Here is an 18,907-nt window from a genome sequence, read left to right as displayed (position 1 = left end):
GTCATCTTGGGATCATAAATCAAAACGAGGCAGACACTAAAGATTACAGACTGGTAAACACAAATTGCTGGGTCCTTGATTACATCCCTAAGTCATGAAGCCAGGACTGTCTACTTCTTAAACTATGTGAAACTTAAACTATGTGAGAAAATAAGTCCATAATTGTTTAAGCCTGTTTTTTTGGTGGTTGTTGTTGTTGTTTGCCTATTTGTTGTTTCTTGCTACAGAAAAAAATTCCAAATTGTTATATATAGTATGCTCACAAATATTTTCAACAATAAACTACATTTCTAGCTAATATATTCATGTGGCTATGCAGAAAGATTAACTTTTACTTGATAGTTCAAACATAATGACAAATTGTTTTGTTAAGCAGCTAAGATGTGTAGATGCACACATATTTCATCAACTATGGCTTTTTGTAGCAGCTGCTTTCTCTGAAAGTCACAAAATGTATGAGAGCCAAAAATTAAAATGCTTAACTTGTATCAAAGGGAGAGTTTCAATTCTTCAATAGCAATGTTTGCTTATTCAATGAGCATTTATCTCTCTGACATGCTTTTCAAAGATTCTGAATTCTTAAATTTTGGTATCTTTTTGCTTTCCCTCTAAAAAGAGATGGACAAACCCTCAGAGTAGATTCTAACAGTCTCTGTTCTGATTTGGACCCGTCTTTGTGATGATGGAGTTAATAAGATGGCTCTTAATGTTTCCCCTCGTCCAGGATTTACACTCCTGTTTAATATTCTCCCTACAGTGTGGGTTGGGTTTGGTTGCCAGGTCATGTGATAATTCTGTGTTTATCATTTTGACGAACTGCCAAGCTGTTTTTGTAAAGTAGCTATAGCATCTTACAGTCCAAATAATCTACATTTTTTTTAAGATTTATTTATTTATGCACACAAGAACTGGGATACAGGCCAGAGGTGCAGAGGGTGAGAGGATTCACCAGAGACAGAGTGGGGAACACAACAGGCAGACTGACTGAAATACACTGCTGAGGGGAGAAGCAGTGTATCTGCTGCACCATGTGGGTTAGCTCCTGGACAGCTGGGGATTGAATTTGTGCTGCAGAGGCTGCTGATAGTTTCACAGTGCTGTGCTTAACCATCACGGAGGCCCCAAATAACCTACTTTTAATCAATGGAAACAAATGTGAATTATTTAACCTGAGTATCCCATAGTTAATAAAGTGGGATAATTCCAAAAATAAAGACTAACATTTACTAAATACTTATACTAAATACCAGCTCTGTTATAATTTCCAAGATTTTACTAATTGAATCCACTGTGGTAGAGTTGTCAGATAAAATATAGGACAACAGATAAACTTAAATTTCAGATTAAAAATATTTTTTCAGTATACATTACGTCCATGCAATCTTTGCTTAAGGAGTCTTGGTCACATATGCTCTTACACCCAGGAGAGGAATCTAGGCAGATTGACTCTGGAACACAGTTGTTAATTTCAAGTAACTTCAAGTAGTTCTTACAAGAAAAATATACTACATAAAAGGACTCAGTACCCATAATAATAAATGTTAGTGTTATTAATAAATAATAAACGTTGGCAATAAATGTTAGTTCCCTTCCAGATCACTTCCATTCCTGTCCTTCTCCTTCCTGCACTACCACCAAATCCCATTAGAATTAAAGCAGGACTTTGCTTATAGCTCTTTCATAATGACATTCTACAGGTGGGTTCATATTTGAATAATTGTAATTCCTGAATTGAAAGTTTAATGAAGAGTTATTTAATATCAGTTTAATATACCAAGTTACAGTAAGCATACAGCAACATCTGTAGGAAATAAACTTTAAGAAATAAACTTTATAAATGCAGAACAGGAAAGTAAAGGTTTCTGTTCTAAGTTGACTCTTGATTCCCAATTTCAGTCTTTAAAAATAACTCTTTAATTAATAATAAAGAGCACCAAGTTTGAAATACTAAGCACATTAATCTAATTATATTCCTATATTATGATTACCAATTGTTCAAATATTTCAATCGCGGTTGTTTTTTCCAAGAAATCTTCTTAAATACATTAGTCTCTAACATTCATTCCAAGATTTGCAGGAAGTTTTTAAAAAGTAGATTGTTAGCCTTCTTCAGCATTCAATATGTCTCTAAACAATCATTAAACACAAGAAAATCATTTATATTTTTTCCCTCCTACATTTCTATGACATAAAGAACAGCCACATCCCTATAAGAGGCCCAGATTTATTCACTCTCTGGAATTTTTTCAATTATGTTTGTAACTTGGTACACGTTCATTCTTAGAAAATTAATATGGCTTAGAATAGGAAGCATGGTACATTTTCAATACTACCCTGGCAAAACAGAAAACATCTCTATATAAAGCTGGTTCCAGTGTCATAGTAGTCATTTTGGTTACTGTGTTTCTTAGCCCAACTGTTCTCTTTTTTCATTATGTTGGCTGGAAGCCATGCCACAGAATCTCCACCCCGAGGAGTGACTCAGATAATTAGACAAAAGCATTTAAACCTCTTCAGGATTTTTTCATGCTACCCTTTTGACATTCCTTCCTCTTAGTCAGAGAATTGGCAACTACAAATTGATAAACACAGAAAATATCTACTACCATTCCTAAATCCATAAAGACTCTTCTCAGTCATCATCTTTAAAAAAGTATACTACAACAAATAGTTGGTTTTCTAATCATTTTGAGGAAGTCTTTGTTCATGAAATATTTTTTTATGTACAGCATAATTGTTTTAAATGTTTTTTTTTTTTTTTTTTTTTTAATTTTTTATTTTTTTTATTTATAGAGGCATGTTTTATTTATTTATTTGTTTGTTTGTTTGTTTTGTTTATACATGCACTGGGTACAGTCAGAAGCGCGGGAGGGTGAGAGAATTCACCAGAGCCAGAATGGGGAGCAGAGCAGGCAGAAGGACAGAAGTACACTGCTGAGGGGAGCAGCGGGCGGCAGGAGAGGTCTGCGCGCCATGTGGGACCCTCCTCCGGTGGCCGGGGAGCAGCCGGGGATCGAACCGGCGCCGCAGAGGCCGCGGGCAGCTTCGCAACCCAGCGCTCAACCGCTGCACCACCGGGGAGGCCCATGTTTTAAATGTTTATTATGGGCAATTTCAAACATACAAATAACGAATACCCATTTACTCAACTTCATTTACGAAATCATGGTCAATATTGGTTCATCTATGATCCCACTTTCCATTCAGCTTAATCCTAGTCAAATAATCTCATCTTTAAGTCACTACATATTTTCTTAGTTCAAGAATATAACCACTACTTTTAATTATCTAAATATTTATTGAACAAATGAACTCCAAGTACTAATATTAAAATTTTTTTAAAACCCCATTAAAAAAATGATTTGAGGGTCCTCCCCGGTGGCGCAGCGGTTGAGCGCTGGGTTGCGAAGCTGCCCGCAGCCTCTTCAGCGCCGGTTCCATCCCCGGCTGCTCCCCGGCCACCAGAGGAGGGTCCCACATGGCGCGCAGACCTCTCCTGCTGCCCGCTGCTCCCCTCAGCGGTGTACTTGGGTCCTTCTGCCTGCTCTGCTCCTCGCTCTGGCTCTGGTGAATTCTCTCACCCTCCCACGCTTCTGACTGCACCCAGTGCTTATATAAATAAATAAATAAAATCTTAAAAAAAAATGATTTGAAGCAAGAAGATTTTTATATACATTTATATACATTAATAATACCTTAAGCTCTCCAAGCCAAAGCTTCAGAAAAAGGAAAGTCATGGTTCACAGTTACTGACTCATTTCCTTGGATGATTCAACCTCCCGGCGTTCACACTGCTTAGCTGGCCTCTCCCTCCCAGTTTAATTCAGAATAGGGAAATAAATTTCTGATACCACAGAACTGGCTTTCCTGTGCTACCACATCATGCTCTTTTAATCAACAAAGTCTGTAAGCTTTTGTATGGTTTGATATTGAAGGCCTGTTATATAATCCAGTTAACAGTGGATAAACCCAAACACCTACATGGACTTTTCTAAAAGTTAATGAGAAAAAAAATTCAGGGACCTTTTTTTCCATCTCTTAAAAATGATTAGTGAAATTGCCACTGGCACAAAGATAATTTCATTAAAATATGCATTTTCCACTACTTTGCACAAACCTTTGAAAGTAAGTCTGCATTTGATCTTGTTTTTCCACGTATTCTTGAAATATTTATATACTTCGAATAAGTTCTTTGTGAATAAGCTCATATGGTTACCTAATACAAAGTCTAGACCCACGAAGACAAATAATAAGAATTAAACACCAATACATGATAACACATTGTCCATAACCCTTGGCCAAATGCAATACAGAAACGGAATACATCTGGTTCCTTCTCTCCAAGTAAGGGCAACACATGATCTAGCCATCTCTAAATAGTTCAGTAATCATTTGTACTGGTGAATAAATCAATCCTTAAAAAAAAAAAAAAGAAAAAGAGCAACTTGTAAATCAGTCCCTTACTGGGGACGTGTAAGAGTATAACTGAAACTAATTTGATGGCACCTTGCCTATTGTAGGACACATACCCTATCCCCAAAGCTTATCTCATCAACCAGGCCCTCAGGTGTTAGTGGATACAGAAAAAAGAATGTTTGGTTTTAAAACCAGCCTTGAAAGCTGACCAAAGATTTGAGGCCTCCAGGAGGTGGGGAAGAGTGGGGTAGAGCACAATGTACTATGGTGGAGGTCTATGGATGCTGTGGTGATGGGAGAGTATGGTAACCACATCCAGTGGGAGAAATCCTGTATTGTCAGAATATTAACAAGGAAGCAAAACAATGGTACCTCATTAAAAAAAAAAATACAAAGGAATACTTGGATGTTATTTAAATTGCCAATTCTTTCATTCATTGAAGAGAAGCGCCTTGTTCATACAATTCAGTAAGTCCCTAACCCACCAAAACATTACTTTGTCTTCAGGAGCAAACATAAGCACCTGATAGATTGAATTGATGATGGACAGATCTGCTGGATCACGGGGACCATGTCCTACTGGATTCAATATTAATATTATTACAGTTTGTGGTCCAACCACAATGGAGAGCTGTGTGGAGATTTCTGGACCTACTAAACATAGAGCTTCCATATGATCCAGCAATTCCACTCCTAGGTATTTACCCAAGGGACACAGAAACATCAATTCCAAAGAACACCTGCACCCCTATGTTTATAGCAGCACTGTTTACAATAGCTATGCTTTGGAAACAGCCCAAATGTCCAAAAATAGATGACTGGATCAAGAAGCTGTGGTACATATATACCATGGAATATTACTCAGCATTCAAAAAAGATAAACACATGCAATTTGCAGCAACATGGATGGTGCTGGAAGGGATCATGCTCAGCGAAATAAGCCAAAAAGAAAAAGAAAAATACCGGATGGTCTCACTCATAGCAGGAATCTAGAAAACTTAAATAAGGGACCAGGAAAATGAATAACTATAAGAAAGTGAAAATCAAAATCAACAAAAAACTATGAACCAGAGACACTTTTGGGGGGTGGGGGCTGGGAGGGGAGGGATTGGGGTCAGAATGGGGGGCTTGCAATTGTATGGGGGAATATAAAAATAAAATTTGTTATTTAAAAAAAAATATTATTACAGTTTGATAGAACCTCCCCTCTTAAAGTCTGTTACTTCGGAGACAAGACTTGTATTGAATATAGACTCAGCCATTTAATAACTATGATAGGGCCTCCCTGGTGGCACAATGGGGTTAAGATGCAACCTATGAATCTATCTGCAGCCACTGCAGCACGAGTTCAATCCCTGGCCAGGGAGCCACCCACATGGTGCAGCAGACCTCTCCTAACTCGCCCACTGCTCCCCTCAGCAGTGTATTTCAGTCAATCTGCCTGTTCTGTTCCCCACTCTGTCTCTGGTAAATTTTCTTACCCCCACACCTCTGGCCTGTATGCCAGTTCTTGTATGCATAAACAAATATTTTTTTTTTTTTTTAGATTTTTATTTATTTATTTATTTGTTTGTTTATACAAGCACTGTGTACAGTCAGAAGCGCGGGAGGGTGAGAGAATCCACCAGAGCCAGAGCGGGGAGCAGAGCAGGCAGAAAGACCGAAGTACACTGCTGAGGGGAGCAGCGGGCACAGCAGAGAGGTATGTGCGCCATGTGGGACCTTCCTCCAGTGGCCGGGGAGCAGCTGGGGATCGAACCGGCGCTGCAGAGGCTGCAGGCAGCTTCGCAACCCAGCGCTCAATCGCTGCACCACCGGGGAGGCCCAACAAATCTTTTTAAAAAAATAACTATATCATGAACAAATTACTTAAATGTTTGTGTATTAAGTTTCTTACCTGTAAAATAGGAGCTAATGCCACCTGTTTTGCTAGTGTGTTGTGGGGGTTACACTTACAGCTCATAGCATACTGGCAGACACACAATAATTACAAGACCTCCTGATCTGGTCTTGTCGCATCATCCCCTGAAGCAAAGATTTAGGAAAATTATGCATACCCATCTCTCATGAACTGTAGAAGTTTTGAAGCACCAATCAAAAGAAATTTCTGTTACATTAAAATATATTTGTTAGGTTGCCAGCTGACTATTTACTAAAGATTCCCCAATTTACAAAACTAAGATATTTAAAAAAAAATCTCATTTGTGACCATTCCACTCAAACATATTTAAGGAAGATCCCACCAACTTTCTAATGTCAAATCTCCAGAATTCATGTTCAACTTCAAACTTCTGTCATATAGGATATGACATCACTGATATTCTTTCCCTTATTTCTTCTCAGTCTTCTCAACTTCCTCTGCTTCCATCCACCCTTAAACATTAGTCCTCCCCCATCCCCCACCCCCCCCGTGTGTGTGTGTGTGTGTGTGTGTGTGTGTGTGTATGTGTTTCATTCACTGCCCTTTACGCTTCACATTCCCAGGAAATCTCACTGGCCTCTAGAATTTCAACATTTTAATTTTTTTTAAGATTTATTTATTTATGCATACAAGAGCTAGGTAGGGTACAGGCCAGAGGTGTGGAGAGTGACAGGATGCACCAGAAACAGAGTGGGGCACAGTACAGGCAGAATGAAATACACTGCTTGAGGGGAGCAGTGGGCATGTAAGGAGAGGTCTGCTGCTCCATGTGGGTAGCTCCCAGGCAGGGTGGGGATCGAACTCGTGCTGCAGTGTCTGTGATAGCTTCATAGGTTGCATCTTAACCCTTTGTGCCACCAGGGAGGCCCTAGAATTTCAACATTTAAAAGCTAACTCCTAAACCTTTATCTGCAGGCTAGATCTCTCCTGACCTCCTATCGGATCTCTCTATGTAGATGTCCATGGCATTAGGCATCTAAAACTTGTCAAAACTGGGTATGGAATCTCCCTTCTTTTATCTTAGTTTAAACTTGTTCTTTTCCCTCTAATTTATATCTTTGTAAATTTAACTTTCACTAGCAGTAATTCAAGTTAACTTTTCCCTTGTTTGCTCTCATTCTGTTGGCCAAACTTATTAATTCTGCTTCTAAAATAGGGCCTCCAAAATAACCATCCTTGGAATCTTTGTTTCATAGGCTCATGATAGGTATTTTTTAAACATTAATATTTTATGATCAAATGAGTTTGGGAAATACTGAGTTTAAGCAGGACTTCCAAGAACTTTCGGTGTGCTAAAAGTGACTTGTAACTCCCAAATAGAAGCAATATGAAGCATTTCCCAAATAGTTTAGGTGCCTTTATTCCAAAGATTACTTTCTATGATCGGAATACACTTTGCAAGATATCATTCAAATATTTCTCAAATTTGTTCTCTGCTCTCTATCACCATAGCCCTTGCTTCAACCAGGGGATTCTCTCCCACTTAGTCTACAATAGATTTCCTGCTTAGGATTACTCATCCCTTACACAGTAGTTGGTAAGTTCCCTAAAATATAATTCTCTTGCAATTTTGGGCTTAAGATTTTCCCAGTACCCAAATTATAAAATCCAAAGTTCTTTCAAAAACCAAAGGTACTTCATGATCCAGTCCCTGGCAGTCTTTCCATCTTCATCTCATATCCAGTCCACCCTATGCTCCAGGCATAAAGCAGCTGTCTATTTTGCACATAACTATTCCACTCACTAAAATGCCATCCACCTCTTATTTATCTAAATTAACTCTTACTCATTCTTTAAAATTCACCTCAAATGAACCTTCTTCTGAAGCCTACCTTTCTTGTACCTCCCTTTTCCCAGAGGAAGGTGCCTCACTAGTGTGCACTCCAAGTACCTTCTGTTATAGCACATCTTGTAATTATCTGTGTACACATCTCTGTTTTTCAGTAGAATGTGAATTACTTGAAGACTAAGAACATTTGGTTATTCCTGCTCATGGAGCCTACAACAGTGCCTGTCACCTTGTAAATGAATCTTCTAACCATTTCAACATTATTTTGTTCTTAAAAAAACATTTAAATGTTTAAAATGTGGGTTTCATCTGAGATTTTAATTTGAATCCAGAAAGATGTTAGCAAACATCTATAAAGAGTGAGATAATACAACAGGCAACTATAAATCAGAGACATTCTGCAGGGGAGGAGGGAGAAGGATCAAAACAGGGGTGGGAAGAGCGCAAGGGACTATGGTGTGGTACACAGGTGAATTGGTAGTGGGAATTTCACAGGGACTACACCTGAGAAAGTATACATTGTACAAAAATGAAGAATGATGTAAAATATATATAAAATAAAAAAAATAGTGAGATAGTAAACATCTTGGGCTTTGGGGGCCTTTTGCTCTAGTCATCACTGCTCAATTCTGTTACTGCAGATAGGCAATGCCAAAAATTGTCCATAGTCATATACCAATAAAGCTTGAGATATGGAGGACTGGAATGTGGCTCATCTGAGTAGAGATGTGCTTCAAGTATAATACATATGTAATACAGTATCTAAGTATAATGTAAAATGTCTCAATAGTTCTTTTTATACTGGTGACACTGAAATGACACATTTGACTTGTTGGATTAAATAAAACATTATTTAAATTGATTTCACCCATTTCCTTTTACTTTTTTTAAAAGATTTTATTTATCTGTTGAAGAACTGGGGTGAAGGTCGGAGATGTGGGGGTGAGAGGATTCACCAGAGACAGCGGGGAGCAGAACAGACAGATCCACTGAACTACACTGCTGAGGGGAGCAGAGGGTGGCACAGGAGAGGTCTGCTGCACCATGTGGGTCAACTCCCTGGTTAGGGATCAAACTCAGGCAGTCACGGTGGTAGCGCTGAGCATTAACACCTAGGCCACCAGGGAGGCCCCTCTTTTTACTTTTTAAAAGATGACCACTAAAATATTTAAAATTACATACTTGGTTTGCTTTATTTTAGACAGCACTACTCTAAACCAAGATAGTTACAAAAGAGTATGTCTAACAGACTCAATCTCTTTTCAAGATTATGAATAGCACACTTGATCAATTATCAGTGTCCCTATTCAAATTTACTATAATCCCAGTTTCTATCTCTAGTACTATCATTTTTACCTAAGAGTTAAGAATCAAACCTTTGTCCCTCCATAAGTAATGCATATCCATCAATTTATTTTGTTACCTCATTGTTTTTCATTTTATGTTATACTTGGTCTTAATTTTCTCCTTTACATTTTTAACAGTCTTCTGTTACCAAGAAAGGTAACAATAAACGATCATCTTTCATTACCAAAAAAAAAAAAAAGATAGGACTTTATTCTTGTCTCTATTCATGACCCTGATAAATGATTCAATACAGAGCTACTGGATTAAAATTCCAAAAACATTGTGAACTCGCTCCTACTTTATATTTTAAAAATTCAATGAGTCCCATTACACACAGAGCAATATCCAACTATTTAGTCTAGCTCTTGAGGCTTTCTAAAATTCTTATTATTAATTTCTGTTCTGAATCTTATCCTCTTTTCTACCCCTCAAGTCATATACATACAGGATTACATATATAATATAGGCTGTTCAGTTAAATCTGAATTTCAGATAAACAATTTTCAGTATATAATTCTAGCGTATTGCTTGGGATATACTTATAAGTATTATGGGAAGTCAAAATTTAACTAGGTGCCCAGATTTTATTTACTGAATCTGGCAACCCAAGTCAAACAAGTCAATTCTCTATCTTCCAAATACTAGATGTATATTACTAACCTTTGCACCCTTGCTCACAAATTTTAAACAACACATAGTGCACTTAAAATAGTGCCTAGTCACAATAAGTATGCAATAGTAATACTATTAATTTCTCTGATTGTGAGGGTTCAACTCAGTTCTCACTGGTCTTCTCTAGCTCACATCAGCTCACAATCTCTCCCTCTCTTTTACTTGATTGAGCACTTTATTACTTATTTTGACATTCCATGTGAATGTCTTAACTATCCTTAAATTTCTACCTCATATAGAAATTGCTGACAAATAGGATTTTTAAGTAAGAATTTTGCCAAAATCAGCTTTTATTCTAGGTCCCAGGTTATTTTCCAAAGAACAGGATTAAAGCACTCTAGCTGACCTTAGACTCTAGGCTTCTACTAACAGGTGAGTTGTACAGGTATGTTTAAAACAAGATTACCTTATTAAACAATACCTGGAATAGCTGTAGTTATGAATTTATCAAGTAGACACGATAGAAATTGTGCACTCTAAATTTTCTCAAACGTATTTCTTAAATCAAAGGCCAATATATACATAAGCATGCAAATAATTAGCCTGCTTAAAGCTTTTAACTTCTCGTTTTTCACAATGACCTCTAAAATTCACAGTTATCATGTAATCACTTTTGACTTTTACATACAAAAAATTTCTCAAGGGGGCCTTCCTGGTGGCACAAGGGGTTAAGATGCAACCTATGAAGCTGCTCGCAGCTTCTGCGGCACAAGTTCGAACCCCCGGCCAGCCAGGAAGCAACCCAAAAGGCGCAGCAGACCTCTCCTGTCTCACCCGCTGCTCCCCTCAGCAGTGTATTTTGGTCAGTCTGCCTGTTCTGTTCCCCACTCTGTCTCTGGTGAATCCTCTTACCCCCCACACCTCTGGCCTGTACCCCAGCTCTTGTATGCATAAATAAATCTTTAAAAATAAAATAAAAGGAATGCTATGAGTTGTGCCACTGAGCCTTAAAAGTATAATAAAAACATGTTTAAAAAAAAAAAAAAAACTCAAGCAGGGCGTACTACCACTACACAGACAACTCAAAATCTATGATAATCAAACAAGAAAATTATCTATATTACTCAAAGTAAGCATTTTACAAGCAAATATATACGCAAGAACTAATTGAGCACATTATTAATCACTTGTTCTCAGTAACACTCAACAGTATATTCTGTTACTCAGAATGCCAGCCTGATTAAGTCTGGCTCTACTACTATTAACTATACCTCTCCAAGCCTGTTTTTTCAACTATAAAATGGGACTCCTTTCTCCTAAGATCATGAAGATTAAGGGAATTGTCACACATGAAATGGTTGGTACTGACAGGTGGCAGACATTCAAAAAATGCTATTTCCCGATTTGATTTCTTCAGGCCTAGCTCCAACCTAGAATTTACTCATGAAACTTTACTTAGAAATAAAATATATGGAGAAAAAGCACTTTGGTTTGCCACATTAAAATAAACTTGAAAGATTCAAATGTCTGCTTCTATAACTCCCTTAACAAATTTGTTTTATTCCCCTCATATGCTCTGACCTTTTCAGACTGATCTCTTCAGCTGTAATAGGAAACATCTGTTATGGTCATGAACAACCAACTTCACACAGATTGTTCTATGAACTACCAATAGTTTTATTTTTTATAATCCATTTTAAATCTCCTCTATAAAACTTACTTTTATAACTCCTGCTATTTTTAGTTTTTTGTTATATTCCTACATTCTACTATGAAAGAAGTATAGAGAAATTCTAATAATTCATGTGTGAAGTAAATTATTTTCCTAGTTTACACTGATTACATGGATAGTTCTAGAATAGACCAATTATCATATAACATTGGTTTCCAAGTCAATAATATACTACCTCTCATCAAGTTTTGAAATACTGGACTCAGGACTTGACTGTAATAATTGCATAAAAGCTATAGTTTAGTGATGTCATGTGAAACTATTCCCAAACTAATCTAGATTAGAAGGGCACTTTAACAGAAGCACATTTAACTTATATCCAAAGACTATAAGTGATGTCATGTGAAACTATTCCCAAACTAATCTAGATTAGAAGGGCACTTTAACAGAAGCACATTTAACTTATATCCAAAGACTATAACTACCATAAAAATAAGGGAAAAATAAGGAATGCTAAAATTGAAACTTAAAAAAATGATTTCACACATTTACTTAATTTGGAGGTGGGGGGAAGACCAGGTTAGACTACACACTAACAAGTCTGAAGGATCACTAAATATTCAAATATGATAAATTATATGTACCACTGTTTCCTAAAGTTCTGGTCCTATTTAAAATTTGGGTTTTACACCTGGGATCAACAAACACTTTTCACAAAGGGCCAGATAGTAAGTATTTTAGGCTTTTCAAGCTAATTACTATCTCTGCCACAGATTCACATTTGTTTTCCATAAAATCCTTAAAAATCTTTTTACAATTTCAAAACCACTCCTAACTCAGTCACAGCCAGATTTGCCCTTGATCATAGTTCCTCCACCCTTGCTCTACACTTTACATATTATCTTTTTGTTACTATGTTAATTCTACTGATAACCTCTTCCCTTCAAATATTTGCTCAAAAGTCACCTTCTCAATGAACACCTTAGCCATGCCCCAGTAATATGTAACATACTATGTAATATACAGCACCTAACATATTTTTATCACCTGATCATTGTCTTCTCTCCTCCATCACCCACATAAATTCCATGAAAGCAAATATTAACATGTTAAAAGGAAATAAAGGTTCAAAATCAAAGCAATTTCATACTGTCCCACAAAGTAAGGTTAGTTCTTATACATTAATTTTCTAGAAACTTATTACATTAGCTTATTTCAGTTGTCATTCCTAAACCCCTCTAAGACCAGTTCTGCCTCTTTGGTCTCACCTTTTTGTATTTCCTGCCCTCTCGACTCACTAATCTAGTCTGGCAACTTTAAAGTTTAACCAATAAGTAAAAAGTTAAGTACTTTGCCTCTTCTAGGGCTCCATCTCCACAAATTCTCTTTTTATCAATTAATTGTAATCTTTCCTAGTTTGTCTTTACCATTCAGCATAAAGCAAGCAAAAGATTCTATTGACTCTCAAAATGCTCAATGATTAGACAGACTTAAGACTTATTTTCAATTACTATGTAGTTTTAGTTTTTACCTGTAAAAGATTTGCCTCACTATAACACTGATACACACACACACACACACACCCCACTATTCAAATTGTGGCTACATTTCCAAACTTGTACCAAAACATAAAAACCCACCAGAGTAAAATATTTTCTCTTGCTATCACTGATAAATTGGTACTTGATAGCCATTAATAAATCACAGTACCAAATGTATTAATGTTAATGTGGCTTAAGTCATACTAAGATCACATTAAGACATTCTAAGATCAAAACTACAAAAATTTGTTACCAGAGGAAAAGTGTTTTTTTAAAACCTTTTATCCAACAAGTTACCCTTCATCTTAGTTTACTTTCTAAATAGCTAGTTTGCCTTTCTAATCAGATAAGCAAATTTAACTTCTAAAAGACAAACTTTTTAAACTCCACGTAAATTGTCAAAGGTTAAGATGACTCCATAAGGTCAATTCTTTATAGATATAATTCTGTACTCCTAAAATTGCTAAGGTTGTGATTTGGAAAAAAAAATAAAAATAAAAGAATAATGAAAACTGCCACAGAATCTTAAAATTTTTAAATTTTCAACTGCTTTTGTGTCCTAAATTATCATAAAACTAAATTAAGTTTGGTGGAACTACAAACAGGAAAAAAACTCCTTATACAGTCAGCACTAAAAAAACCAAACTGACTCTTTTGTTATTCTAAATGCTATAGGTGACTCCCAAATTAAGTCATTGTATATCATACATCTCTGGAGAATACCATGGCCCAAGACAGCACACATTCCACTTTATCTAGTTCAAGCGAGTAACATAACGTGAGAAACTGCACTGTGTAATTCCTTTATTTTCTGCATATTAGTGCTTTACCAACACTACAACCATGAAGAACACAATTCCAAGCACTGTACTTTTTAGTTTGGGGAGATCACAGTCTACAGACTCATTTACTTATATTAGACAAGATTAACCTCATTCAAAACTTACTGCAGTTTATAAATTCACATAAATACAGAAATTGATGCAATTAAACAAAAACTTCAGAATCTTATTTTTTTTTTAATTCTTAGATTATAATTTTTTCTGCAGGCTATAAGTAGCTGCCCCAGGATCACCAATATTATGGTTCAATTTAACTACATCAATTATCAAACTTTAATATCGTTAAAGATAATATAAACAAAGTTACAATTTCTTGCCAAAAGTTTAGGGTATTCCAAATTTCAAATATTTGCTTCTCCCTCCCCCACTTTTCAGTTAGACATTTCAAAAAAAAAAAAACTAAAAATAACATCTCACCTGCAACATTCAAAGCAATCACTTAATGTATAAAATTTTAACTATGCCCCCAGTTATTTTAAGACACACAAAAAATGGCTGTCTACCAATCTGTCACAAGTTAGAAATAATACATTTAATATGAGGGTTCAAGTTTCCTCCAGTTTAGGCATTTATACCTTTGTGCTTGTCTTATTTCAGGATGTTACTATAGCGTTGGTATTCTTATTAACCCACGTTTATGTACCTTAAAATGCAATTATTAAAACACTAAGAATTAAACTTGCAGTGGAGCTTTGGGAATTTTAAAAGCAACTAAATAAAATGTTCTCAGATAGTCTGTCAGCTTCATTTCTAGAGATAGTTCTACTAAAGAGAAACTGAGAATTTTATACTTCACATTTTGAATTCAAAAATCCCTCTGCACCAACAGGAGCCTACAACATAGCACCTTTTCTCATCTGCTGTAAATAAAATGCTTGTCAAGAGTTTTACTTTAATTTCTCATAGCCTTATTCTTTTCATATATCTTTGGTAAAAGCTCCATAATATGGCCAAAGCATGAAGGACCAATACTGTCCAACTATATACCATGATAGCCCGCTCAATTTTAAGTTTTCAGATACCCTCATAAACAAAACCCACTCCACCTTTTATTGTCTACTGCCTTTGCAGTCTGCTTTTCTGAAATTCCCTACACTTAATTCCTTGAGGATTTCTAAAACTAATCCTTAAGGCTACATAGAAACCAGATGCTGCTTCCCAAGTTCATCTTTCAAGCATTAACATTTGGTTCTAAGTATTACCATAGTGGTCTTAATAATCTAGTTACTGGCCCTCACCAGTTAAACAAGTTAGGACCTAGGTATCACCAGTGAGCACACTGCTTACCCTCGAAGTCAAGTGTACATTCATCGTCATCTGTAGGTTCCTTCTCTTCATCCTATTTCCCCTATTATTGTCATTCCTCAAGTCTACACATCATTCACATTCCCTTCTGTAAAGGAGATAGTATATTACTGAACCAACAGAGTAACTGCCTATTTGCATGAGCTAATTCTATAATCAAACAGAATTAAATACCTTTTTTATAAAACATCTTTTCCAGTGTTCTAATTAATGGAGATGTGGATTACTCGTCTATAAAAAAGAATCAGTTGCTGTAAAGTGAAAACAGGAATGTGTATTTTTCCAACTAAGCAAAAGGTGCTATAATTTGAATTAAATGCTTTATTAATGAACAGAGTAAACATTCTAATGATTTTTAAATGATTGGTCTTAGACAATTGAAAGATGGCAAAGGTAAATATTCCAGTTTTGCCCAAAAGTCACTTAAAATATCTACAAATATTTCATCTCTGTGTGGCATACACCATTATTGCTCTATTTTCTGTGGAGTCCATTTAAAGTTTAAAAAAAAGAGGGAAAACACAGCAAAGTTGCTAACTTTGCAGTGACCAAAAAAATCAGTGCCCTCCCATGATGGGTTACACTATTTTTATGCTGTGTAAGTTAACTATGTAATGGGGAACTTGGGTTTATCCCTACTCATGCATGATGTATGTTTCAGAACTTAATAGCTGACATTATCAAGAACTTCTTACATTACCTGTTTAACATACTGATGTGCAACTGGAACGTTATTACAGTATTACCCATTATTTGCCAAGTATTGGCTAAGTTTAACATACTGGTCTTAGATATAAAAGGTCACATTTGAAATGACTGATTTAAAGTTAGAACTCATAAAGGAGGGGGGAAAGGCCTTAAATATAAAAGACAAACGGCAGTTTGATTAAGCAATAATTTTCAGTTTACTAGATGAGAAAGACTTGCAACATAGTCTGCATGAATGCAAAATAAGCCATCTACAGCAAGTGATAAGTGGGCAAAAAAGAAAAAAAGCATACATTGGAAAAAGATTTCTCTGGAAATGAAAAAAATCAAACCATTATTATAAAGGACTTTCCGAATAACTGCTGTATTTTTCCCATCCCATTTGCTGGCGTCAACAAGAGCATCTAGTACTTTCTGTTCGTGTCAAAGGTCATATCTGAACATCTTAACGAAACGGAGAAAAAGGAAAATAAAGAAAACCCCGAGCCCCCGCCCCCTCGAACATAGAACAGTAACGCCAGAGTTCAAATTCAAAAGAAAAAAAAAGTAGCCATTGAAAGAGGTGATGGTGGCGATAATCCTATGAATGGGTTTTTGATTTCTCTCCTTCCTGGGGATGGGTGGAGAATGCTCATTAGGATTTGTAGTTAGAGGTTAACCATGTGAGCCCCTCATAGAGTCCGTCCCCTGAGGTGGCACAGGAGGGCTGCACATACCAGTTCCTGTCCCGAATCCGGGTCAGGCCCAGTTTCTCCTGGATCTCGTGGGGTTTCATGGCATCAGGCAGGTCCTGCTTGTTGGCGAAGATGAGGATTATGGCGTCCCTCATCTCCCGGTCATTGATAATGCGGTGCAGCTCCTGGCGGGCCTCGTCGATGCGGTCGCGGTCGGCGCAGTCCACCACGAAGATCAGACCCTGGGTCCCCGTGTAGTAATGCCGCCAGAGCGGCCGGATTTTGTCCTGGCCGCCCACATCCCACACGTTGAATTTGACGTTTTTGTAAGTCACCGTCTCCACGTTGAAACCCACGGTGGGGATGGTGGTCACCGACTGGCCCAGCTTCAACTTGTACAGGATTGTCGTCTTGCCGGCCGCGTCCAGGCCCAACATGAGGATCCGCATTTCCTTGTTCCCGAAGATCTTGGATAGCACCTTCCCCATCGCGTCGGAGGAGCCGGGGCCGGGGGCATTCAGGTGTCCCGGGTCCCCTCAAGCCCACCACGCCGCTGCCGTCGCCGCCGCCGCGAAACCGAAACGAAGCCTCCCGGCCGCGAGGGCGCCCGTGCGGCCTGCGTGGGAGGTGCCTCCTAGGGGCAGAGGCCCAGACGGCCGCTCACTCGGGCATCACCAACCTCAAAACTTGAGCTCTCCGGTCGCCGCCGCCGCCGGGGCCCTGAGTCTGCGCCGGGAGAGCCGCCGCCCTGCTGAGGCGCGGCTCGGCCCGGAACTGCCCTTCCCCCCGCAGGCGACGCGCGAGCGCCGCCGCGGCTCCCACTCCGCCTTCTCCTCGCTGCCTCCGCCGCGGAGACTGCGGCCCTCCGGCCCGCGAGCACCAGGCTCACCAGCAACCCCGGCCGCCGAGAGGGAGCGCGGCTCCGGCACCGCGTCGGGTCATTGATCCTCGCGGGAACTCGCCGCGCCGCCTGTGGAGACACAGAGGGGGAAAGGGAGTTACTGCCGGGGTCCGGAGGGCCGCGGAGGCCGCGCTGGCCCGCCTTCCTGGCTCGGCGCGAGAAGTTACCTCCAGCCGCCGCCCCGAGCGCGGGCTTCCTCCGGCCTCCACCTCCTCCCAGCTCTGCTGCAGCCGCCGCCGGAAAAGGCGCCGAAGAAACCGCCTCACTTCCCCTCCCGAGCGCGCAGGCGCAACAGAAACCGACCGTTCGCACTAGAGCGACCTCTGGGAGGAGAGCGGCCCGCGCGCCTGCCGTCAGGGGCGCCACGCTGGGGGGCGGGGCTACGGCGGCCCGCAGGGCTCGCAGGTGCCGCCGCCCCCTGCCCCGCGATTCTGAGGTCCTGCCTCGCGCCCACCTGTCGCTGTTCTAGCGTCTTCTTCCTCTGTGTTCCGCTTCCGCTCCTTCTCTTCAGCCCCCACACGAGCCAGAAGAGGACGGGGCCCACGACGAACGCCTCCCTCAGGCTGCGTCCCGGCGCGTTCCCGGAACGCGGTGCCCGCGCGAGAGTCCGCGGGCCACCCCCATCCTGCCCCGGCCCTGGCGCCCTCGGCCGCCCCGGGAGGCCTCCCGCCGCCTTCCCTTTCCCGCCCCTCTGTGACTTCCCCGATTCCGCCTGTTCTGTGCGCTTCCTGGAGGACACGTGGGAGGCCAGAGTTTTATGCAGAGTCTGCCAGTCACTGTGGAACCTCCTTTCCCCTAACAGCGCTTCTACGAGGTCTGGGTTTGCTGCGAAGCCCTTTTGCGCTTGAGCTCCAGCTCTGCAGCTCGTCAGGACCGGCCCACGTTTCTTAAGAATTAGTAGTGACTAGGTTTCCTCGCCTGGATGCGCTTTCAACTTTTTAGAAGGCCATAGCTTTTCATGTTTAAATACCACCTTTTAGTTTGATTAGAAACTAGTTTTCACCCACCCACCCATTAAAAAAAAAACTTGGCCGGTTTGATATTAACATAAGATTTAGATTCAGAAAGGCCGTTTCCGTGGCCTGGGGGAGACATTTAGCCTTGAGGAGTTTGGTTTGCTGTGTAAATGGAGTGTTAGAGACCTTGGTCTCACATCCCTAACGATTAAATAATGTAGAC

At 39.4% G+C, this 18,907-nt stretch overlaps 1 protein-coding gene across 1 annotated transcript; it reads right to left on the bottom strand.

Moving 5' to 3' along the window:
- Positions 1 to 16,326: 16,326 nt before the first annotated feature.
- ARF6 (ADP ribosylation factor 6) lies at positions 16,327 to 17,946 on the bottom strand. The gene is made up of 2 exons (XM_037503291.1): positions 17,896 to 17,946; positions 16,327 to 17,797 (listed from the first exon to the last, which is right to left on the bottom strand). The coding sequence occupies exon 2, from the start codon at positions 17,313 to 17,315 to the stop codon at positions 16,788 to 16,790; it is 528 nt and encodes a 175-aa protein (XP_037359188.1). The 5' UTR covers positions 17,316 to 17,797; positions 17,896 to 17,946; the 3' UTR covers positions 16,327 to 16,787.
- Between the last annotated feature and the right edge of the window lie 961 nt (positions 17,947 to 18,907).

Source organism: Talpa occidentalis, unplaced genomic scaffold (genome assembly GCF_014898055.3).
Source record: "Talpa occidentalis isolate TD23 unplaced genomic scaffold, MPIMG_talOcc4v2.1 talOcc4.11, whole genome shotgun sequence".
Lineage (NCBI taxonomy): Eukaryota > Metazoa > Chordata > Mammalia > Eulipotyphla > Talpidae > Talpa > Talpa occidentalis.
This window is presented reverse-complemented; position numbering and strand designations above follow the sequence as displayed.